At 45.1% G+C, this 18,196-nt stretch overlaps 1 protein-coding gene across 2 annotated transcripts in view; it reads right to left on the minus strand.

Moving 5' to 3' along the window:
* Positions 1 to 18,196, minus strand: part of LOC126469912 (UV excision repair protein RAD23 homolog B-like) — a 153,604-nt gene that overhangs the window by 65,579 nt on the left and 69,829 nt on the right. For both annotated transcript variants that reach the window (XM_050097277.1, XM_050097276.1), the window contains exon 5: positions 3,114 to 3,255. In XM_050097277.1, the coding sequence (XP_049953234.1) occupies positions 3,114 to 3,255 (142 nt within the window). The remainder of the gene's footprint in view (positions 1 to 3,113; positions 3,256 to 18,196) is intronic.

Here is an 18,196-nt window from a genome sequence, read left to right on the forward strand (position 1 = left end):
TCAGGAGTCTATACTCTATGATATTTCATCACCACCGTGACCCAATGGACATAATTATATCCGTGTGGTCACAGTGGTGACAAACCATTATAGAGTATACACTCCTGATGTATGCAATCCATGACAACTTGTATTATATGAGTTCTAGGAATGAAAGAACTCTTTTGGTTTATAGTGGACCTGAAGATGATGTAAACGTTGTGCCGAAATTAGTCATTTGAAATAAATTTATTCTATGACATGGCTGTGGTGGTTTGTTTTCTTTATTTATTTTGTACAGGTTTCAATATTTTAACCAAACTTGACTTACACCTTCAAATTAATTTTTAATTGTACACTTAACTCTACAGGGGGGAAAAAAAAAACATATTTCTGTACTGAAATATCAAATTCACGGTATATGAATAAATCATAACACAACAGCTTTTGATTAAGAACATGAGCCACAAAATTAACCATAGTAATTACTATTCCCCACTATTGCCCTTCTGTTTATCTTATGAGAAAACATAAGCTAGTAACTAAACCTACTACTATACGCAGTAGCACAAACCAAAGGAATGAAAGTTAGTGTTTGACATACCATCGACGAAGGTACTACGTAATGGGCACTAGCTTGGAAAAGGCAACAATGGGGAAGAAAATTGGGCACGTTCTTTTCAAAAGAATCATACTGGCACTCGCCTTACTTTATTTAAAGGAATCCATGGAAGACCTAAATCAGAACTGCAGAATGACAATTAGAAACTTGCCTGTAGCTAATGTGAATTTGCTAATCACTGCGCCCTGTCTCACAGCAGACCACGTTAAGTCCTGTTTCTGTGTTGTTCTCACACACAAGACATCATCACACTTTCCTTAGATATGAAAGAAATGTTTAAAAATTTTCCCAGAATAGAGCTGGAATGACTATCATAACTACTTAATTTTAGAATACCGTTTTAGCATTCTGAGTGACTCACGTGAATCTTCAATAATGAACAGCCTCTCACACTGTCCCTATGAGAATACTTTCTCATTTTCACATAGTTAAAAACATTTCTGCAATTAGTCCATTAAAAATTTCAGAGAATTGTGCACCGCCAGAAATACTGAGGTTTCATAACAAAAATAAATGACAACTATTTTAATTTGTAAAGCATGGCAGAGTACATGCTGTCAAAACCCCGTGCTAATATACAAAGAGCAATCAGTCTTCTTCAAAATTAAATAAAGATGGCAAGGAAGTACATTATCCCTTCCTTTCAACCACATTTCTGAAGATAATCACCAAAATGGTACAAAGCTCTGAATACTGACAATCAGAGAAAGGTAATAGAGAAGCTGAAGTCTAATTCTCTCACCATCTCTCTGAATGTCTTCAATATTTCTACGAAGTTCAGTTATCTGCAAGAACTATTATGTTATTGATATGAGCCTAATGAAAATGCATCTTTCATAAAGAAGTACAAAACTGTTATACACAGAAAAGTCAGTCTTACATCACAGACATGAGGCAAGGAACAATAAAAGTGAATCTACACAGATAAAATAAACATTGGATGTGTGAGGATGATGCAAGATGTCTCAAATGACATTTTGTGATGCACATTGAAGTACAAACAATACTGGAATAGGGCACATAGTTTCTTACATTGAAGAGTTTGCTGTTATCACTCAATAGCATTAGTGTCTTAAAAATGGACTCCAGCCCATGGACTGTGGAATAAAACTGTACAAAGCAATGAGCAATGTGAGTCACTTACTTTCTGGACCATGCACAGTTTGCTCCTCAAATTTCATCTAAACTTTAGGCATAACCCATGTACTGCTTCATGAATTTATTGAAAGCAAGCCAAAACCATAAAGAACTCTTAACTAACATTGTTTTCTGCAGACAATTATGAGCATCAAAAATACATAAAACAACAATTTTAAGTGAATGGTTTTCAGTAGCAGTGATCTGTGCCAATGTCTTTGCTATTAACACCTCATATTCTTAAAATATGATTAAAACTCCTTTGGTAAACAAAGTATCCCCTGTATAAAGTTTTGTAAGCTAAAAAGTGTTTCAATATTTACAGAAACAACTCAACTGAAATCTTCCAACAAAGGTCTATTATCAAACTGATAATGTTTGGATACAGCATTAGTAGTGTCGTACTTGACACAGTCACATAGTTTAAATATCTGGGTGTTAGCACTACAAGGTGATATGAAATGGAATGAGCATGTGAGGTTTATGGTAGGGAAGGCAAATGGTCGACTTCAGTTAATTGGGACAGTTTTAGGAAAGTGTGGTTCATCTGTACAGGAGACGGCATGTAGGACCCTAGTGCAACCTCTTCTTGAGTACTGCTCCAATGTTTGAGATCCGCACCAGGTTGAATTAGACAGACATCGAAACTACTCAGAGGTGAGCAGATAAATCTGTTGCTGGTAGGTTTCAAAAACATGCATGTATCACAGACACACTTCAGGAACTCAATTGTAATTCCCTGGAGTGAAGATGTTCTCTTTGAGGAATAATACTAAGAAAATTTATAGAATTTGAAGCTGACTGTAGAACGAGTCTTCTGCTGCCAACATACATTTCACACAAGGTCCACGAATATAAGATACGAAAAATTAGGGAGGCATACAGACAGTCTTCTTTTCCTCAGTCTATTTATGAGTGGAAAAGGAAAGGAAATAACTACTAGCTGTAGAGGGTACCCACCACCACCCACTACGTGGTGGTTTGTGGAGTACGTACATAGATGCAGATAGTCTAATCACAAATATTTTGTTATTATGGACCACCAAAATTATATACTGGATGATGTACCAGTCACATGTACGCACAATAGCCAAAATTTACACTTAAAGTGACACTAACTTACCACCAGCACTTCCAACATTCAAACCCACAGCCCTGCACTACAAAATGATGAGAACAAATAAGGAAAACTGTCACTGTTTTCTTTGTTCTGAATCACACACAGAAAGACGAGTTTCTTAACTGTTATTGCAGAACACTGCAGAAGAACAGTGCTTATAAATGATCAAAGAGTATCATATTAACAAATTATTGAGCACAATATGAACTTGAGACCCAGGAAGAGACACATTAATCAATAGAAAAGAGACCTTACCAGGCGCTCTCCGTTGTCGGTCAGATCTGGGAGCTATAGTACCTATTTGTACTCTATCGGCTAGCTGGTCTGGAATACCACTCAACAAGTATTCCACTGCCCTGTCCGGGTTGTTATAACTAGCTCTTAATGCAGTTTCTACCTGAAAGAAAAATGCAACCATACATCAACTTAAAACAATTCTCAGATATTGCAATAAGAAATTACCACCACCACCACCACCACCACCACCACCACCACCACCTTAAGAAGCTACCTTTTTTTATGTGAAGTTGAGTAACTGCAATAAGAAGTATCACGGAGGTTCTAAATATTTCATACCATGATGCTACCCAACAATCATGTAAGAGAGCACATGCAACACAGTTAATTGGTGGTCTTCAATTTGAATGATCTGAAAATCCTGTGAGCTGTCTGGTGATCAATTGTGGTATTAACCATTGTGGCGGAGGTTGCTCTGTTCAAAATGGAAATGTCATCTACCTAGAAGCGCAATAACTGAATAATTATTTTGAACAAGTTCATAACAATATTTGACATTAGAATGCCATGAGCCAACATTTATCACCTCCACACGATTACAACACTGAAGTCCTCTGAATGTTTGTCACAAGGTAGAACTATGTACAAGATTTGAGCTTTTAACTGGATTTCTGCTTTTTGCAAGTAAGGTTACTTCATGTAACATTCCTAAGCCACAGATGAGAGAAATATTGAACATACCAGTGCCAACTGTCTGCTGTAACCCATAAATTCATCAAAATGGTGGACACACACCAAAATCCAATATGTATAATATGTGTGCCACAACAAGAATTATAGTTACTACAACACCACAAGACGTCCAGTGTCAGAGGGCCGAAGGGCCCAGGTAAGAAGTGCCCAATGAGCACATGCAAAATGAGTAGTGAAGTTCTTGCAACAAACATCGTCAGTGCTCGCTGTTACCGTAGTATGAGAGACAATGTCACTACATCAGTGCCAGCTGACATGCCTACAAGCTGTTTTGACCTTCACTTCCTACATCTGAAGGGAAACAATGCTGCAACAATCCATACTCAATTGGTCAAAGTATACAGTAAAAATGCACTATCATACTATACAACGGTTACATGGCACAGATACTTCCAGCGTAATCAAACATGTCCAAATCACCAAGCAGCAGCCCATTTCTCTGTGAAGAACTAGGAATCTCAAGAGAAGCAGTGGCCCTGGTGGACAAAAATAAGCTTATCACAATCAGGACTACAGTGGGGGCAAAAAATCAAAATCAGTCATGGATCAGTTTCAACATCTTGCAGGACATTCTGAAGATGACAAGAGATCACCGACTGCCGGGTTCCGGGACTACTCATACCCACTTCAAAATCCCGCCAAACTGAGGCAGCAGTGGAAATTTTGCAGCAGTCTCAGGCCAATCCAGATGACATCTTTAGCAATTTCATCATGAATGAGTGCTGGTTTAATCACTATGACCTCGACACGAAGGAGCAAAGCACGCAGTGACAAGGTAAGGATTCACTGGTGCCGAAAATGGCAAAAACCTGGGGTGACCACTGGGCAAAGTGCTGCCATTGTATGGAGCTAGCATAATACTCCCATAATGAGCAATCCGTCACTGGAGCAAACTATAGCTGTCAGCTGATGACTTTGTGGGAATCTGTCAAGAGGAAGCATCACAGGAAGCTGCTGAACAAAGCCCCACCTCAATCTGCACATGACAGTCACACATGCCCTTCTTTGGACTATAAACATGCCCTCCCGTCCAGTACTATGAGAAAGCACTCACTGACTTTTTCCTCTTTCCTCGGGTGGGGGGGTCATTGTATGGCAGTCATTTATAGAATGATAACTAGGTGATTTTTGAGACATAATGTTTCCTAAATGACCAAAATGCAGATTTCTAAACCCAACGTCTACATGAAATCTTCAATCACTGGGAGAAATGTGTGTCACTGAAAAGCAAATATGTACATAAGAACTAACATAGTGCCATGTTTCACAGTCACATCTCGCTTTTTTTCGAGTAGGTAATTAGATACCTCTTAAATCCTCTATTAACCACTGTACAGCGGGTACAACGCACCAATACAATTAATTTCCTGTCTTCTTCCATTCACATACTGAGTGAAGGAAACATGATTGTCTATATGCCCCTGTATGTGAACTAATCTCACTTATTCTATTCACATGATTCTTACGTGAGACATATAATGGTGGCAGCATAATGGCTACACAATTTTCTTTGAATACAGTTTTGTGATGAGCATTATTGCTGCATCTTCATACATCACAATCTACATTCCAAAAAATAATATATGAGCAAAGTAAATACTGGTTTTCTGCCTATCTGTGTTTGTGCACATATGGTGTCATCCACATCATCATTATGTTGTATGTTCCAGTCAAAAACTTGTATCAACTGACTCTAATCAAGGTACACTCTTCATCAAATTATTGACATCCAGGAAAGGAAATCCTCCATGATTGGCAGGAGAGAAGAACCTCCTGGACTCAATAAATGAATTAAAGAGAAACATCACATTAAGTGTATCTACAACAGATCTGCTGAGTGCTACCTTAGAATGTGTACAAGTGATCACAACAAAAATTTTACAAAATTAATTTCTCAATTCTCAATGTATGGAATGCCAGTGAGAGCCTAATTTTATGAATAAAAAGTTAATTTGTAAATGACTCATTCTAAATATTATTGAATTCAAAAATTTAGATCCATTTTCAAGTATGTTTACAGGCATTCCTCCCAATCTATAGCTTTTTCCCACCTCTCCTAATGTTATATAGAACTGTAGTGTGTGTGTGTGTGTGTGTGTGTGTGTGTCCTTCGCCATATTGCTACAACGGATAAAAAGTAAAATGCGGTCAACAGCTCGCGCATCATACTCTAAAACAGCTGATAACTCAGATGGCAAACATACGTGAGAAGTGGTTAAGAAAAGTGCATTTGGTCAAGAAATGACCCACCGTCACAGGCTGACAACAATCAGCTCAAAGTGAGGGAGGATCACCACTTAGCAAGTGGTTCGTGAAGGGATGACCAGCAGTGATGCCAAAGTGACACCACCTGCCAACAGATGGCGATATGGAGATCATCCGAAGGAATGGAACAGCTAGAAGACGGAAGTAGGAGTGTTGCGGCCTCGGCAGCAGTGTCAGTAGCCTCATTTCCCATCAGATGGACGTGATCAGAAACCCACATGAACATTACAGTGGCTCCCTCAACAGTGAGCAAATGGCAGCTTCTTTGGACCCACTGCACTTAGGGATGGACTAGACAGCACATAGAGGCTCTGAAGGGCACTGAGAGAATCAGAGCATATGACAATTAAAAAGCCTGTGTCGCTGGGTGTTCTGGGTGGCCTAATAGAGGGCGAAGAGCTCAGTTGCAAATATTGAGCAGTGTTCTGGAAGCTGATACCGAATATGGTAGATGCCACTGACGAACGCACACCTGGTACCAAAAACAGCCTTACAGCAATCTGCGTACATGAAGCTGCTGTCACTAAGTTGTGTGCCAAGGTAGAGAAACTTATTGTGATTGGTCGAATCCAGAGTAGTTTCCTTAGGAAGCAAATAAAGTCCAAGATGCACATGGACCACCACACGAAACCAAGGTGGTGAAGGATTCACACCTATAGGGAAAGTGACTGGTAGCGAGAAGTGAAGCTGCTGGTGTAGGAGCTGAAAGCGAACTCTGGGAGGTAACAGAGAAGAGGGATGCACCCCGTACTGGCGGTCAAGTGAGTCACTGAAAAAGGAGGCGTAGGATAGATGGCTAGGCAAGGCAGACAAATGGCATGCATATCTGTTGAGGAGAACATCACGCCGATATGACAGTGGTAGTTCAGCAACTTCTGCATAGACTCTCAACCGTGCCTAGTATAAGAGTGCCTACGACCAAATGAATTCCATGATGGTGGACTGTATTAAGACAGTGTTAGATGGATGGACGTGCAGGTGAATAAACAAAACACCCACAGCCTAGTTTTGAATGGACAAGGGACCGGTACAAACAAAGGAGGGTGGTCTGATCTGCTCCCCAGGAAGTACCACGTAGGATACTGAGAGACCAGGTACAGTCTGTGACCAGGTAAGACATGTGGGAGCCCCAGGAATTTTATAGTTTTAGCAAACCGAAGAGCAACAGGGCAAAGATGTGAAGATGGCGGAAGAAACCAATTCCAGCACCAGAAATTCATACAAATGGTTTTTTACAGTGGAAAAGTGAAAGCTATTATCAATACTTCACGAATAAAGACTATCGAGACATTGCTGAAGACACCACTCATGGAGACAAGTGCATGGAGAACTGTAATAGATTGCATAGTTGTCAACAAAAAGGGAGCCAGAAATGCCTGGCGGGACACAGGACATAATTGTGTTAATGGCTACAGTAAAGATAATGATGCTCAGGACATACCCTTGAGGCAACCATTTCTCCTGGATGAAAACTCTGTCTTCGAAAAATTTCTGAAGGAAATGGGGCAGGTGGCCTCGGAAGCCCTTGTGTGTATACAGTAAAGAGGATATCAGTCCTCCACCAGGTGTCGTAGGGTTTCTGCACAGCCAGAGTCTGGTATTTCCACAAAAAAATATTCATTACGTAGGTTGGAAGAGTGACGAGATAGCAGATGCAGAACGGTGCCCTCCACATCATATCCATTTTATGTAGTAGTTAGTAGATTGTGAGATTCGAGCCACCATACCAATCGGCCGTGATTCATACATTCCATCACCTTGGAAACACAGCTGGTGACAAATGGTGCGGTAGCTAGAAGGAAGGTGTTTGTCCTTACAAGGTTTACTTGTGGGTACAAGAGTGGCTTCACAGCAGCATCTGCGAAACATGGTATCTGTCCAAATGCAATTGTACATATGAAGGAGAAAGTGCTTGCCTGTGAGAGAAAGGTGCTGCAACATCTTAACATCTTAATGTGAAAATCATCTGGCTCTGAGGCAGAAGATAGAAATGAAGTGAGAGCATGATCTAGCTTCCTCAGTTCACGATTCTGAAGGGAGAAGGATATCGCCTGAGCCACCTTCACTCTCCACAAAATAGCAACCCAAGGTGTTGGAGATAAGTATAGGGTCCACAATGACATTACGTGCTACGGTCAGGCCGGAAATAGGGGAATGGACCTTGGTCTCAGAGTGCCGACATAGGTTGCCCCACACAATGGAAGAGAGCTAGTAAAGGAAATCCAGCTGGCTTTTTTGCTATCCTGAAGAACGCGATGGCACTGTGCAAGCAACTGTTTATAACAAATACAGTTCCTCATCGTAGGATGATGGTTAAAAATGCGGAGAACATGTCTCCACACACGAATCACGTTGTGGCATGCTTCAGTCCACCAGGGGACTCGGACATGGTGCAGTAAAGATGGAGTGCGAGGTATGGAACATTCAGAAGCGGCAAGGTTAACATTCATGAGGCACTCTGCCTGGTCATGGTAACTGAAGAAATGTTGTTTGTCAAAGATCACTAGGTAGGAATAAAGCCTCCAGTCAGCCTTAGAAAGCTGCCAATTGGGTTTACATGTAGGTGGGGTAGGAGTCAGCAAATAGATAGCACATGGGAAATTGTCATTCGAGTACTTGTCATAGACAACGGACCGTCCAAGATGACGCACAAGCTGGGCAGTGCAGAACGTGAGGTCCAAATGGGAATAGGTGTGTGTGGAGTCTGAAAGGAACGTGGGTGCTCCAGTGTTAAATGAGGTCGAGTTGGTTGAGAAGGTCAGTCAAGAGGGCACATGGTGGTTGTTGGGATGTTTAAGGGGGACTAAACAGCTAAGGTCATCAGTCCCCCATTCCAAAAACAGGCGAGACATAAATGCACGAAGCAGGTAAAACCCCAAGGGGAAGGAGACTCCCCCCCCCCCCCCCCCCCCAGGCCCTAAAAGAACACAAATGCGGTAACGAACACTACAGACACGAAGAGTACAGATGAACACCAGACAAAAGGAAACAGAAGAAAAGAAGATGGCCGGAGACTGGTTGACTGACCACGACAACAAAAAAGGGAAAGAGTCAACCAACCGACTACACACTAAAATCTGCAACCAAATATGAGAGACTCGAGGACAAGAGACACACAAAGGGAAAGGAGCAGGACCTCCCTAAATGGAACCATAAAAAGGACTACCACGGATAAAATTTAAAACGTCATCAGCCATGGAGGCATTGTCACTTAAAACCAAAGGCAAAGTGCCCGGGAGATTAAAAGACTGCCGGAGGGTGCGCAGTCGGGGACACTCCAATAAAATGTGGGCGACCGTCAGCCGGGACCCACACCGACACAGAGGGGGATCCTCCTGACGCAAAAGATGGCCGTGCGTCAGGTATGTATGGCCGATGCGGAGCCGACACAGGATAACAGAGTCCCTGCGAGAAGGCCGCAGGGAGGACCGCCACATATCGGTCGTCTCCTTAACAGCCCGCAGTTTATTCGGGGATGTCATGCCACGCCACTCAGCAGTCCACATCCCAAGCACCTTACGGCGCAACACCAGCTGCTGATCACGAGCCGTGAGGCCGATTTCCAAATCTGGGGCGTTGATCGCCCCTTTGGCCAGCCTGTCGACACGTTCGTTCCCCGGGATGCCAACGTGACCTGGCGTCCAAATAAAGACCACCGAACGACCAGAGCGGGTAATGGCGGAAACAGACTCCCGAATAGAGGACACCAGAGGAGAAGAGGTATAGCAGCGGTCGATGGCCTGGAGGCTGCTCAGGGAGTCACTGCAGATGACGATGGACGTATCTGAGCAGGAACGCATATGCTCAAGAGCGCGCAATATGGCCACCAGCTCTGCAGTAAAAATACTGCAGCCAGCCGGCAAGGAGCGCTGTTCAACATGGGCAGCGTGAGCAAAAGCATAGGCAGTGCGACCATCAACCAGGGAACCATCAGTGTAGACAGTCTCACAGCCCGAAAATGAGGCGAGGAGCGCAAGAAAACGGCGACGGAGGGTCACAGGCGGAACTGAGTCCTTGGGTCCCTGTGCCAAGTCCAGACGGACGGACGGACGGGGCAAACACCAGGGAGGCGTAGGTGCACGGACCCGGAAGGGAGGCAGAAGAGGGAATGACCCCAGTTCGGACAGCAGGGACTGGACGCGGACAGCTATGGAAAGCCCAGACCTAGGTCACCGTTTGGGCAGATGGAGGACCACGGCAGGGAAAAGCAGGCGATGATTGGGATGGCCGGGCGAGCAATGCACTTGGACAGCATAGTCGGCGAGCAGTCGATGGCGGCGAATCCGCAGCGGGGGAACCCCGGCCTCCACCAGTAGACTATCCACGGGGCTCGTACGGAAAGCGCCAGTTGCAAGCCGAACCCCACAGTGGTGGATGGGGTCTAACAACTTCAACACTGAGGGTGATGCAGACCCATAGGCCAGGCTCCCATAATCAAGCTGGGACGGCACAAGGGCTCCGTACAATCGCAGCAGCGTGCAGCGATCTGCACCCCAAGATGTGTGGCTAAGGTAGCGGAGGGCATTGAGGTGCTGCCAGCATTTTTGCTTCAGCTGAGTAAGATGAGGAACCCACGTAAGCTGGGCATCAAACACGAGTCCTAAGAAGCAGCAAGTCTCCACCACTTCAAGCAGGTGGCCGTCGAGGTAAAGTTCAGGATGAGGGTGGACCGTCCGACGCCTGCAGAAGTGCATAACTCGAGTCTTGGCTGCAGAGAACTGAAAACCGTGAGTCAGAGCCCATGATGCTGCCTTGCGAACGGCTACTTGCAGCCTGCGTTCGGCGACTCCTGTAGTCGTGGAGCTAAAGGAGATGCAGAAGTTGTCGGCATACAAAGAAGGAGACACCGACGACCCCACGGCTGCAGCCAGACCATTAATGGCCACGAGAAATAAGGAGACGCTCAACACTGAGCCCTGCGGGACCCCATTTTCCTGCATATAAGATGAACTAGAGGCGGCACCCACTTGCACCCGGAAAGAGCGGCGCAATAAAAAGGTTTGAAGAAAAGCCGGGAGCTGACCACGAAGACCCCAGTCATGTAACGTAGCAAGGATGTGATGCCTCCATGTGGTGTCATACGCCTTCCGCAGATCAAAAAATACAGCAACGAGATGCTGACGTCGGGCAAAGGCCGTACGGACAGCAGATTCCAGCCGCACCAAATTGTCCGCTGCAGACCGGCCCCAACGGCAGCCACCCTGGGATGGAGCGAGGAGACCGCGCGACTCAAGGACCCAACACAAACGCCGCCCCACCATACGTTCGAGCGATTTGCACAAAATGTTGGTGAGGGTAATGGGACGATAGCTGTCCACCGCCAGTGGGTCCGCACCGGGCTTCAAGATGGGGACAATAACACCCTCTCGCCATGGCGACAGGAACATGCCTTCGCTCCAAATGCGGTTAAATATCGCGAGAATGTGTTTTTGGCAGTCCCTGGAGAGATGCTTCAGCATCTGCGCGTGGATGCAGTCTGGTAATGGTGCTGTATCAGGGCAATCGGCGAGGGCAGCGAGGAATTCCCTCTCGCTGAAAGGAGCATTGTATTTTTCAGAATGACGCCTGTGGAATGAGAAAGGCGTCCGCTCGGCTCGCTCCTTTAGAGAGCGAAAGGCAGGGGGATAAGATGCAGTCGCAGAGCTCTTAGCAAAGTGCGCGGCAAGCAGTTCAGCAATGGCGGCAGCGTCCGTGCAGACAGCGCCGTCCAAGGAGAGCCCAGGTACACCCATAGGGGTCTGGTATCCATAAATCCACCGGATCCGGGACCACACGAGTGAGGGGGAGACATGGGAGCCCAGGGATGAGACGTACCTCTCCCAGCACTCCTGCTTACGCCGTGCAATAAGACGACGGGCCAAGGCACGGAGCCTCTTAAAGGCGATGAGGGTCTCCAGAGACGGGTGCCGCCTATGACGCTGGAGAGCCCGCCTACGGTCGCGAATAGCCTCAGCAATCTCCGGCGACCACCAGCGTACAGCCTTCCTCCGAGGGAGTCCAGAAGAGCGGGGGATGGCAGCCTCGGCCGCCGAAATGATGGATGTGGTTAAGACACGGACCACCTCGTCAATGTCACCCTGTGGGGGAGACTCAATGGTTGCAGCAGAAGTAAAAGCCGGCCAGTCAGCCCTGTGGAAAGCCCAGCGGGGCAGGCGCCCAGAAGAATGACACTGGGGCAGTAATAAATAGATGGGAAAATGGTCACTACCACACAGGTCAGGATGCACTCTCCAGTGGAGGGATGGGACAAGCCCGGGGCTGCAAAGAGAGAGATCGATGGCCGAGAAAGAGCCATGGGCCACACTGAAATGCGTGGGAGCACCGGTATTCAAGAGGCTAAGGTCGAGCTGAGCCAACACATGCTCCACGGCCCGACCGCGGTCATCGGAGACAGTCCCACCCCATAGAGGGTTGTGGGCATTGAAATCGCCCAGAAGCAGCAAAGGTGGCGGGAATTGAGCCAGCAGCGCAGCCAAGACATGGCGGGGGAGCTCCCCATCCGGAGGAATGTAAACAGAGCAAACAGTAATAGCCGGCGAGAGCTCAACCCTGGCAGCGACTGCCTCTAAAGGCGTCAGAAGGGGTACTGGCGAGCTACAGACAGAGTGGTGAACAAAAAGGCAAACCCCACCTGACGCTCGTTGACAGGCAGCGCGGTTCTTATAGTATCCCCGATAACCGCGAAGGGCGGGGGTCCGCATTGCCGGAAACCAAGTTTCCTGCAGAGCAATGCAGAGAACAGGGGAAACACTCAGAAGCATCTGGAGCTCAGGCAGGTGGCGGAAATAACCGCCGCAGTTCCACTGGAGAATGGAAGCAGGAAGGGACTGGGAGGGCGTGAATGCGACTAAGAGGCAGACGGCGCCTCAGAGCCAACTGCCGCCACCGGGGGAGAGTCAGCTGAGTCCATAGGAAAGGCCCCCAAGGGTTCCATGAGGGCGAGATCCGCAGCAGAGGCGAGGATCTCCACCTCATCCCCGGAGCCAGGACTATGTACAGCAGGCGGTACTGAAACCGCCGGAACGTCCTTCTTCTTGGACACATTCCGTTCCTTCTTCTCACGTTGGCCAAGAGGGCACATGTCTGACATGTTCTGGAAGAGCCTCAAAGGGGATGGTGTGCATTAAAATCATTGAGCAGCAAAAAGGGGTGATGGAGTTGATCAATAAGCTGGAGGAAGTATGCCCCGGTGACACTGAATGACACAGGGGTGTAGACGTTGCAAAGAGAAAAGGGGAAGAGAGGAAGGATAATGCAGACTGCACCAGCCTGCTGACGAGTGTTCAGTGAGATGATATGGCTACGAACATCATCCTGGAGGAGCAGCACAACTCCCCCATGAAATGTAACGCTGTCCTCAGGAGGAAGGTCAAAGCGGACTGGAACGAAATGCGAGAGGTCAAAGCGGTGATGATGATGCAATTTTGTTTCTTGGAGGCAACAAACAACCATACGCTGTGATTCCAAGAGCTGCCGTAATTCCTCTTTGTTGGATCTAATGCCGTGAATATTGGAGATGAGTTGTAATTGGGAAGGGGGAGGAAGGAACAAATGAAGGGAAGTCACCTTGGCGGCTGCCGAGTGCCAGCCTTTGAAGACTCATTACTACAGAGCACAGAGGCCGGAAGACCATGTTCAATAAAATCTAGAGGTGTCGACATTCTCACTGGGTTGGCCTGCGGATTCCAGAGCAGAAAAACAGCAGGCAGTGCGCACCAGCGAAATGGAGGCAGCCGGGTGAGGGTAGCACGCGGCGACACTGTTGAAAAGGATCTCCGGGTCGGGGAGGTAGAAGACCTGCCTTTGATTCCCTAGAGCCTTAGTGGTTGACAGATGAAGACTCGGACATTTGTTGGCTGGAGGGATGTAAAAAGACTTCATGAGAGTACTCCTTTTGTCCTTTCTGGCCTGCCAGTTGTGTGGCAGGTGATTTCACCACCAGAGGCAAAGATTTGGTGGCTTGTTGTACAGCTGGAGGAGATGGAGACAGCACTGCCATCATGAAACCGGGCAATTTTACAACTGCAGTACTGAATTTGACATTGCAAGTCTGCATGGCCATGTCTTTCGTGAAGTGAGGTACAGCAAAAACAGTATGGTAAGTGCCAGATGGTAAAATGCTGGGCTTTTGACTAGCCAAAAACTTGCAAGTGATAGGAAAAAGGCAGTTTTTCCTTCACCCGGATCTCCTTGACAGCCTGCTCATCAAGATACACGGGACATTCTAAGAATGAGGCTGCATGGTCACCACTGAAGTTGATACAGCAGGGAGAAAGAGGCAGGCAATCATCCTCGTGAGCATCCTTACTAGTAACACATTTGGCCGTGTTTTGACAGGACATGCGAGTGTGGTTGTAACATTGACACAGGTAGCAGCGCATCAAGTTTGGAATGTGCGGTCAGATCATGACAACTTCATAGCCTGCATTGATCTTTGATAGAAGGACTACTCTATCAAACGTGAGAAAAAGAGTGTGTGTAAGCACTAAGGTTGCATCGATCTTTTTCATTACCCGATGAACATCAATGGTACCCTGATCAGAGAGGTAAGTTTGGATTTCTCCCTGAGTCAGGCCATCGAGCAACCTAGAGTAAATAACACCATGCAATGAATTCAGCGTTCGATGGGCATCGACACGAACAGGAGAGCCATGGGGGAGTGAAACTGCAAGCAGTTGTTGGACTTGAAAATCGTAACTGGTCTCCAAAAGCAAAGTTTCATTATGTACACGAGAGCAGGATATCACAGGGCCTGCAATTGCATCAACACCCTTCTGAATAATAAATGGATTAACCGTAGGAAAAGACTAACCTTCAGTACATGATACCACGAGGAACCGTGGTGCAGGAAATTCTTGGAATCTTTAGTCTTATTCCGTTTTGGTAGACATAAACTGAAATGGTGATTGGCTCACTGCAAGAAAATCCCCCGTGACTGCCTCCCCATCAGAGGGGGCTCACCCACCTTAGGTGATTGTTCACACCTCAGGTCACACCACCTGAACTGTCAGGGGGACCAACTGACGATTTGGGAAGGTAACAGCTCAGACAATCACCCCTCCCTGGGCCTGGCCTGTACCACAGGGTATGTGCGAACTCTACTTTTCGACCTGGGGCTGGGAATTACATGTTACCCAGTCATTTGTTACGCGTCAAACGTGTGGGCTGGCCTTCAGGAGTGCACAGGGAGGAAGAAGAAACAAGAAGCTCAAATGCCGAAGCAGAGGAAAGATAGGAAATATAGAATGATGAAAGGAATAAACAATTGAGGGACTGTTCTGATGTCAAGCTACTAAACCTTCAGAGCACATTCCCAAAAATATCCAAGACATGTTCCCCAGGGAGGGGAAAAAAGAATAGCAGGAGGATAGACATGCAGCACGAAAAGGGGAAAGGTGCTGCAAAGGATGGGGCCCCGTGGTAGCCAACCACGAATTTGCCACAATGCGGTGAGCCCCCGTGTGTGTGTGTGTGTGTGTGTGTGTGTGTGTGTGTGTGTGTGTGTGTGTGTTGGGGGGGGGGGGGCACAGGAGGTAATGATTTTGAAGATCTTTTCGACCAATACATTTGTTTCCAACAGCATGGTACAAACACGGCATTGCCCCTGAAGTTATTACTCAAGTACCAAGTTATTACTCAAGTAACAAGTTCTTTCTTAATGAAGAATAGTGTATGGTGTTGAGTGAATAAACAAAGATATTCTGTATTATTATTTCAGAAATATCCACACAAAAAGTTTCAACTGCATCTATACTCTGCGAAACACTATGTGCATGGCGGGGTGTACTTCCCACTGTAACAGTGATTGGGGATTCTTTCCATATGGAAATGCACCTGTGTGTGGTGCAATTAATCGAACCTTATCACAATTCCTATGGCAGCAATATGTACACGGTTGTAGTATATTCATAGGGTCTTCATTTACAGCTGGTTCCTGAAATTTGTAAGTAGGCTTTCTTGGGATAGTTTACCGCTATTTTCAATAATCTTCTAGTTCAGTTCTTTGAACATCTCTCTGAGATTCTTGAGAGAGTCAAACAAAACTGGAACCATTCATGCTGCCCTTCTCTGTATATAGCCGATATCCCAAGTTGGTTCTGTCTGGTAAGGGTCCCACACACTTGAGCAATATTCTGGGATATGTCACACAAGTGATTTGAAAGCAATACAGCATGTATATGCAAACAAGGAAAAAAATTCCCAGATTTCCCAGTTGAAAATACACTTTCTTCCAGGTGGAAATAAACTTCTTCCGTGTTAAGTGACAGCATACATTTCCTCTGAACTGTAAAGCTTATCAATCCTTTGATTGGTCATGGTTGTATACGCCAGCATAGAATTTTCTGACACTTACGAAAACGAAACTCAGGGGAAAAAAACACTCACATTTTTGTATTACAAAAGAATAAATTCAAATTCCAACAAACACCACATGTTACTTTCCGAAGCATTGAAATCGAGATTGCAATGCGCTTTTGTAAGCCAGTCATAGCTCATGTCACGTGATATCGCCAGGCGATGACAGCGGAAATTCAAAGCACAGGACAAGTAATGTTGTCAACCAATAGCAACATCACTGTTAACTAGTGCGAACACACAAATACTAAAAGTTAACGGTTTAAATTAATATACACAGTGTTGCTACAAGAAAAGAAAAGCTTTCACATAAAATATTGTTCTCTAAGATTAATAAGCTGCAAAAGAAGCTAAGCTTTAACATATAATGTTGAACTTTTTTTGCACGTTACACTTTAAGATACATCACACAAATGTGCTAGTAAAATTTTTAACGATATAAACGTCTGATCTTTTGGGATCGAAATTCTTCTAAATGGCTGTCCTCAAAGAGTTGATTTTTAAATGAGAGTCAAACACACTGCGATTTAAGAAATTCATCACACATTCTCGCACATAGTTCATCTAGCGGGAAAGGAAATTTACTTTGAAAGTAACGCTTTTCAAACAACCATTCGCAATATTTTCCGTGACCTCTTAGAAATAGGTTCGTTTCAGGAGCTGCCAGAGAGTGCCACATAAAAGATGTCACCACGCTTGTGCAGCTACAATGATGCAGGAAGCCTGTATGTTCATACGTGTCAAACATTAAAAGATCTTACATTAGAGGATACTCCAAGAGCATCAGAATTTCATGAACCATACAAAAATGCACAATTTGGCTTAAAGTGCACATTCATAGGTCCACATTTTGATGTAAATTTTCTTGGAGTACCAGTACTGTATTATTTCATGTTTGGTTCTTTATTACAGCATAATGCCATACATGCTAGAAGATGAAATGTGCACTTGAAGTGCAGAGAACAGTTGAAACTAGCCAATAGTGTGGAATTAAACACATCGTTTCAAATAAATTTACTGTCTCAGTGGAAAAGGTTAATAAAAGCCAAATTTCTTTAGCAAACCAACAAAAATAACTTCATTTTTCTGCAAGGTGATTAATGCTTGACTGTCAGAAAGGTGGAAATAAAATAAAATCTGAAACTAATAACATATTTTAGCCTTCCATAATTATGTGAATGTATTTTAATTCACTTGATAGGTCCTGGCCACAGATATCCATTTTGTTTTCATTTGACGTGAAGGCAATAAACGAAGAGGAAACAGCAAAATCACAACACATAAACGCGGATCACATCGAGAACACCCACCTACCCACCTCCCCACTACAACTCAGACTGCTCTGTGCATCAGCCCCAGACCTACGATATTTCCGAAGTGGGGTAATACTAGATATTGGTGACACGACCTCCCCCCCCCCCCCCCCCCAAAAAAAAAAAAAAAAAAAAAAAAAACCTCCCTCCCTCGAGCATGTAAGGTAGGACACAGGAAAATTAAAAAAAAATCTGCTTTTCAAAAATATGTTCATTTTGCAGTGCACATCTTTCTGAAGATGTCTGATACATAAAATATATGTTTTTGAGGAAATGTAAGACGTTATTTGGTCTCAAGTGTGTCAAAGTGCAGCACCACACCTCTTCACACAGCATTCTTCTTCACAGTATTTCACTCTGTGGAATTCAAACGTGTAATATTTTGTAATGGATGCCATCAAACTATATTCAGGA

This window comes from Schistocerca serialis, chromosome 3, assembly GCF_023864345.2.
Source record: "Schistocerca serialis cubense isolate TAMUIC-IGC-003099 chromosome 3, iqSchSeri2.2, whole genome shotgun sequence".
NCBI classification, from domain to species: Eukaryota; Metazoa; Arthropoda; class Insecta; order Orthoptera; family Acrididae; genus Schistocerca; species Schistocerca serialis.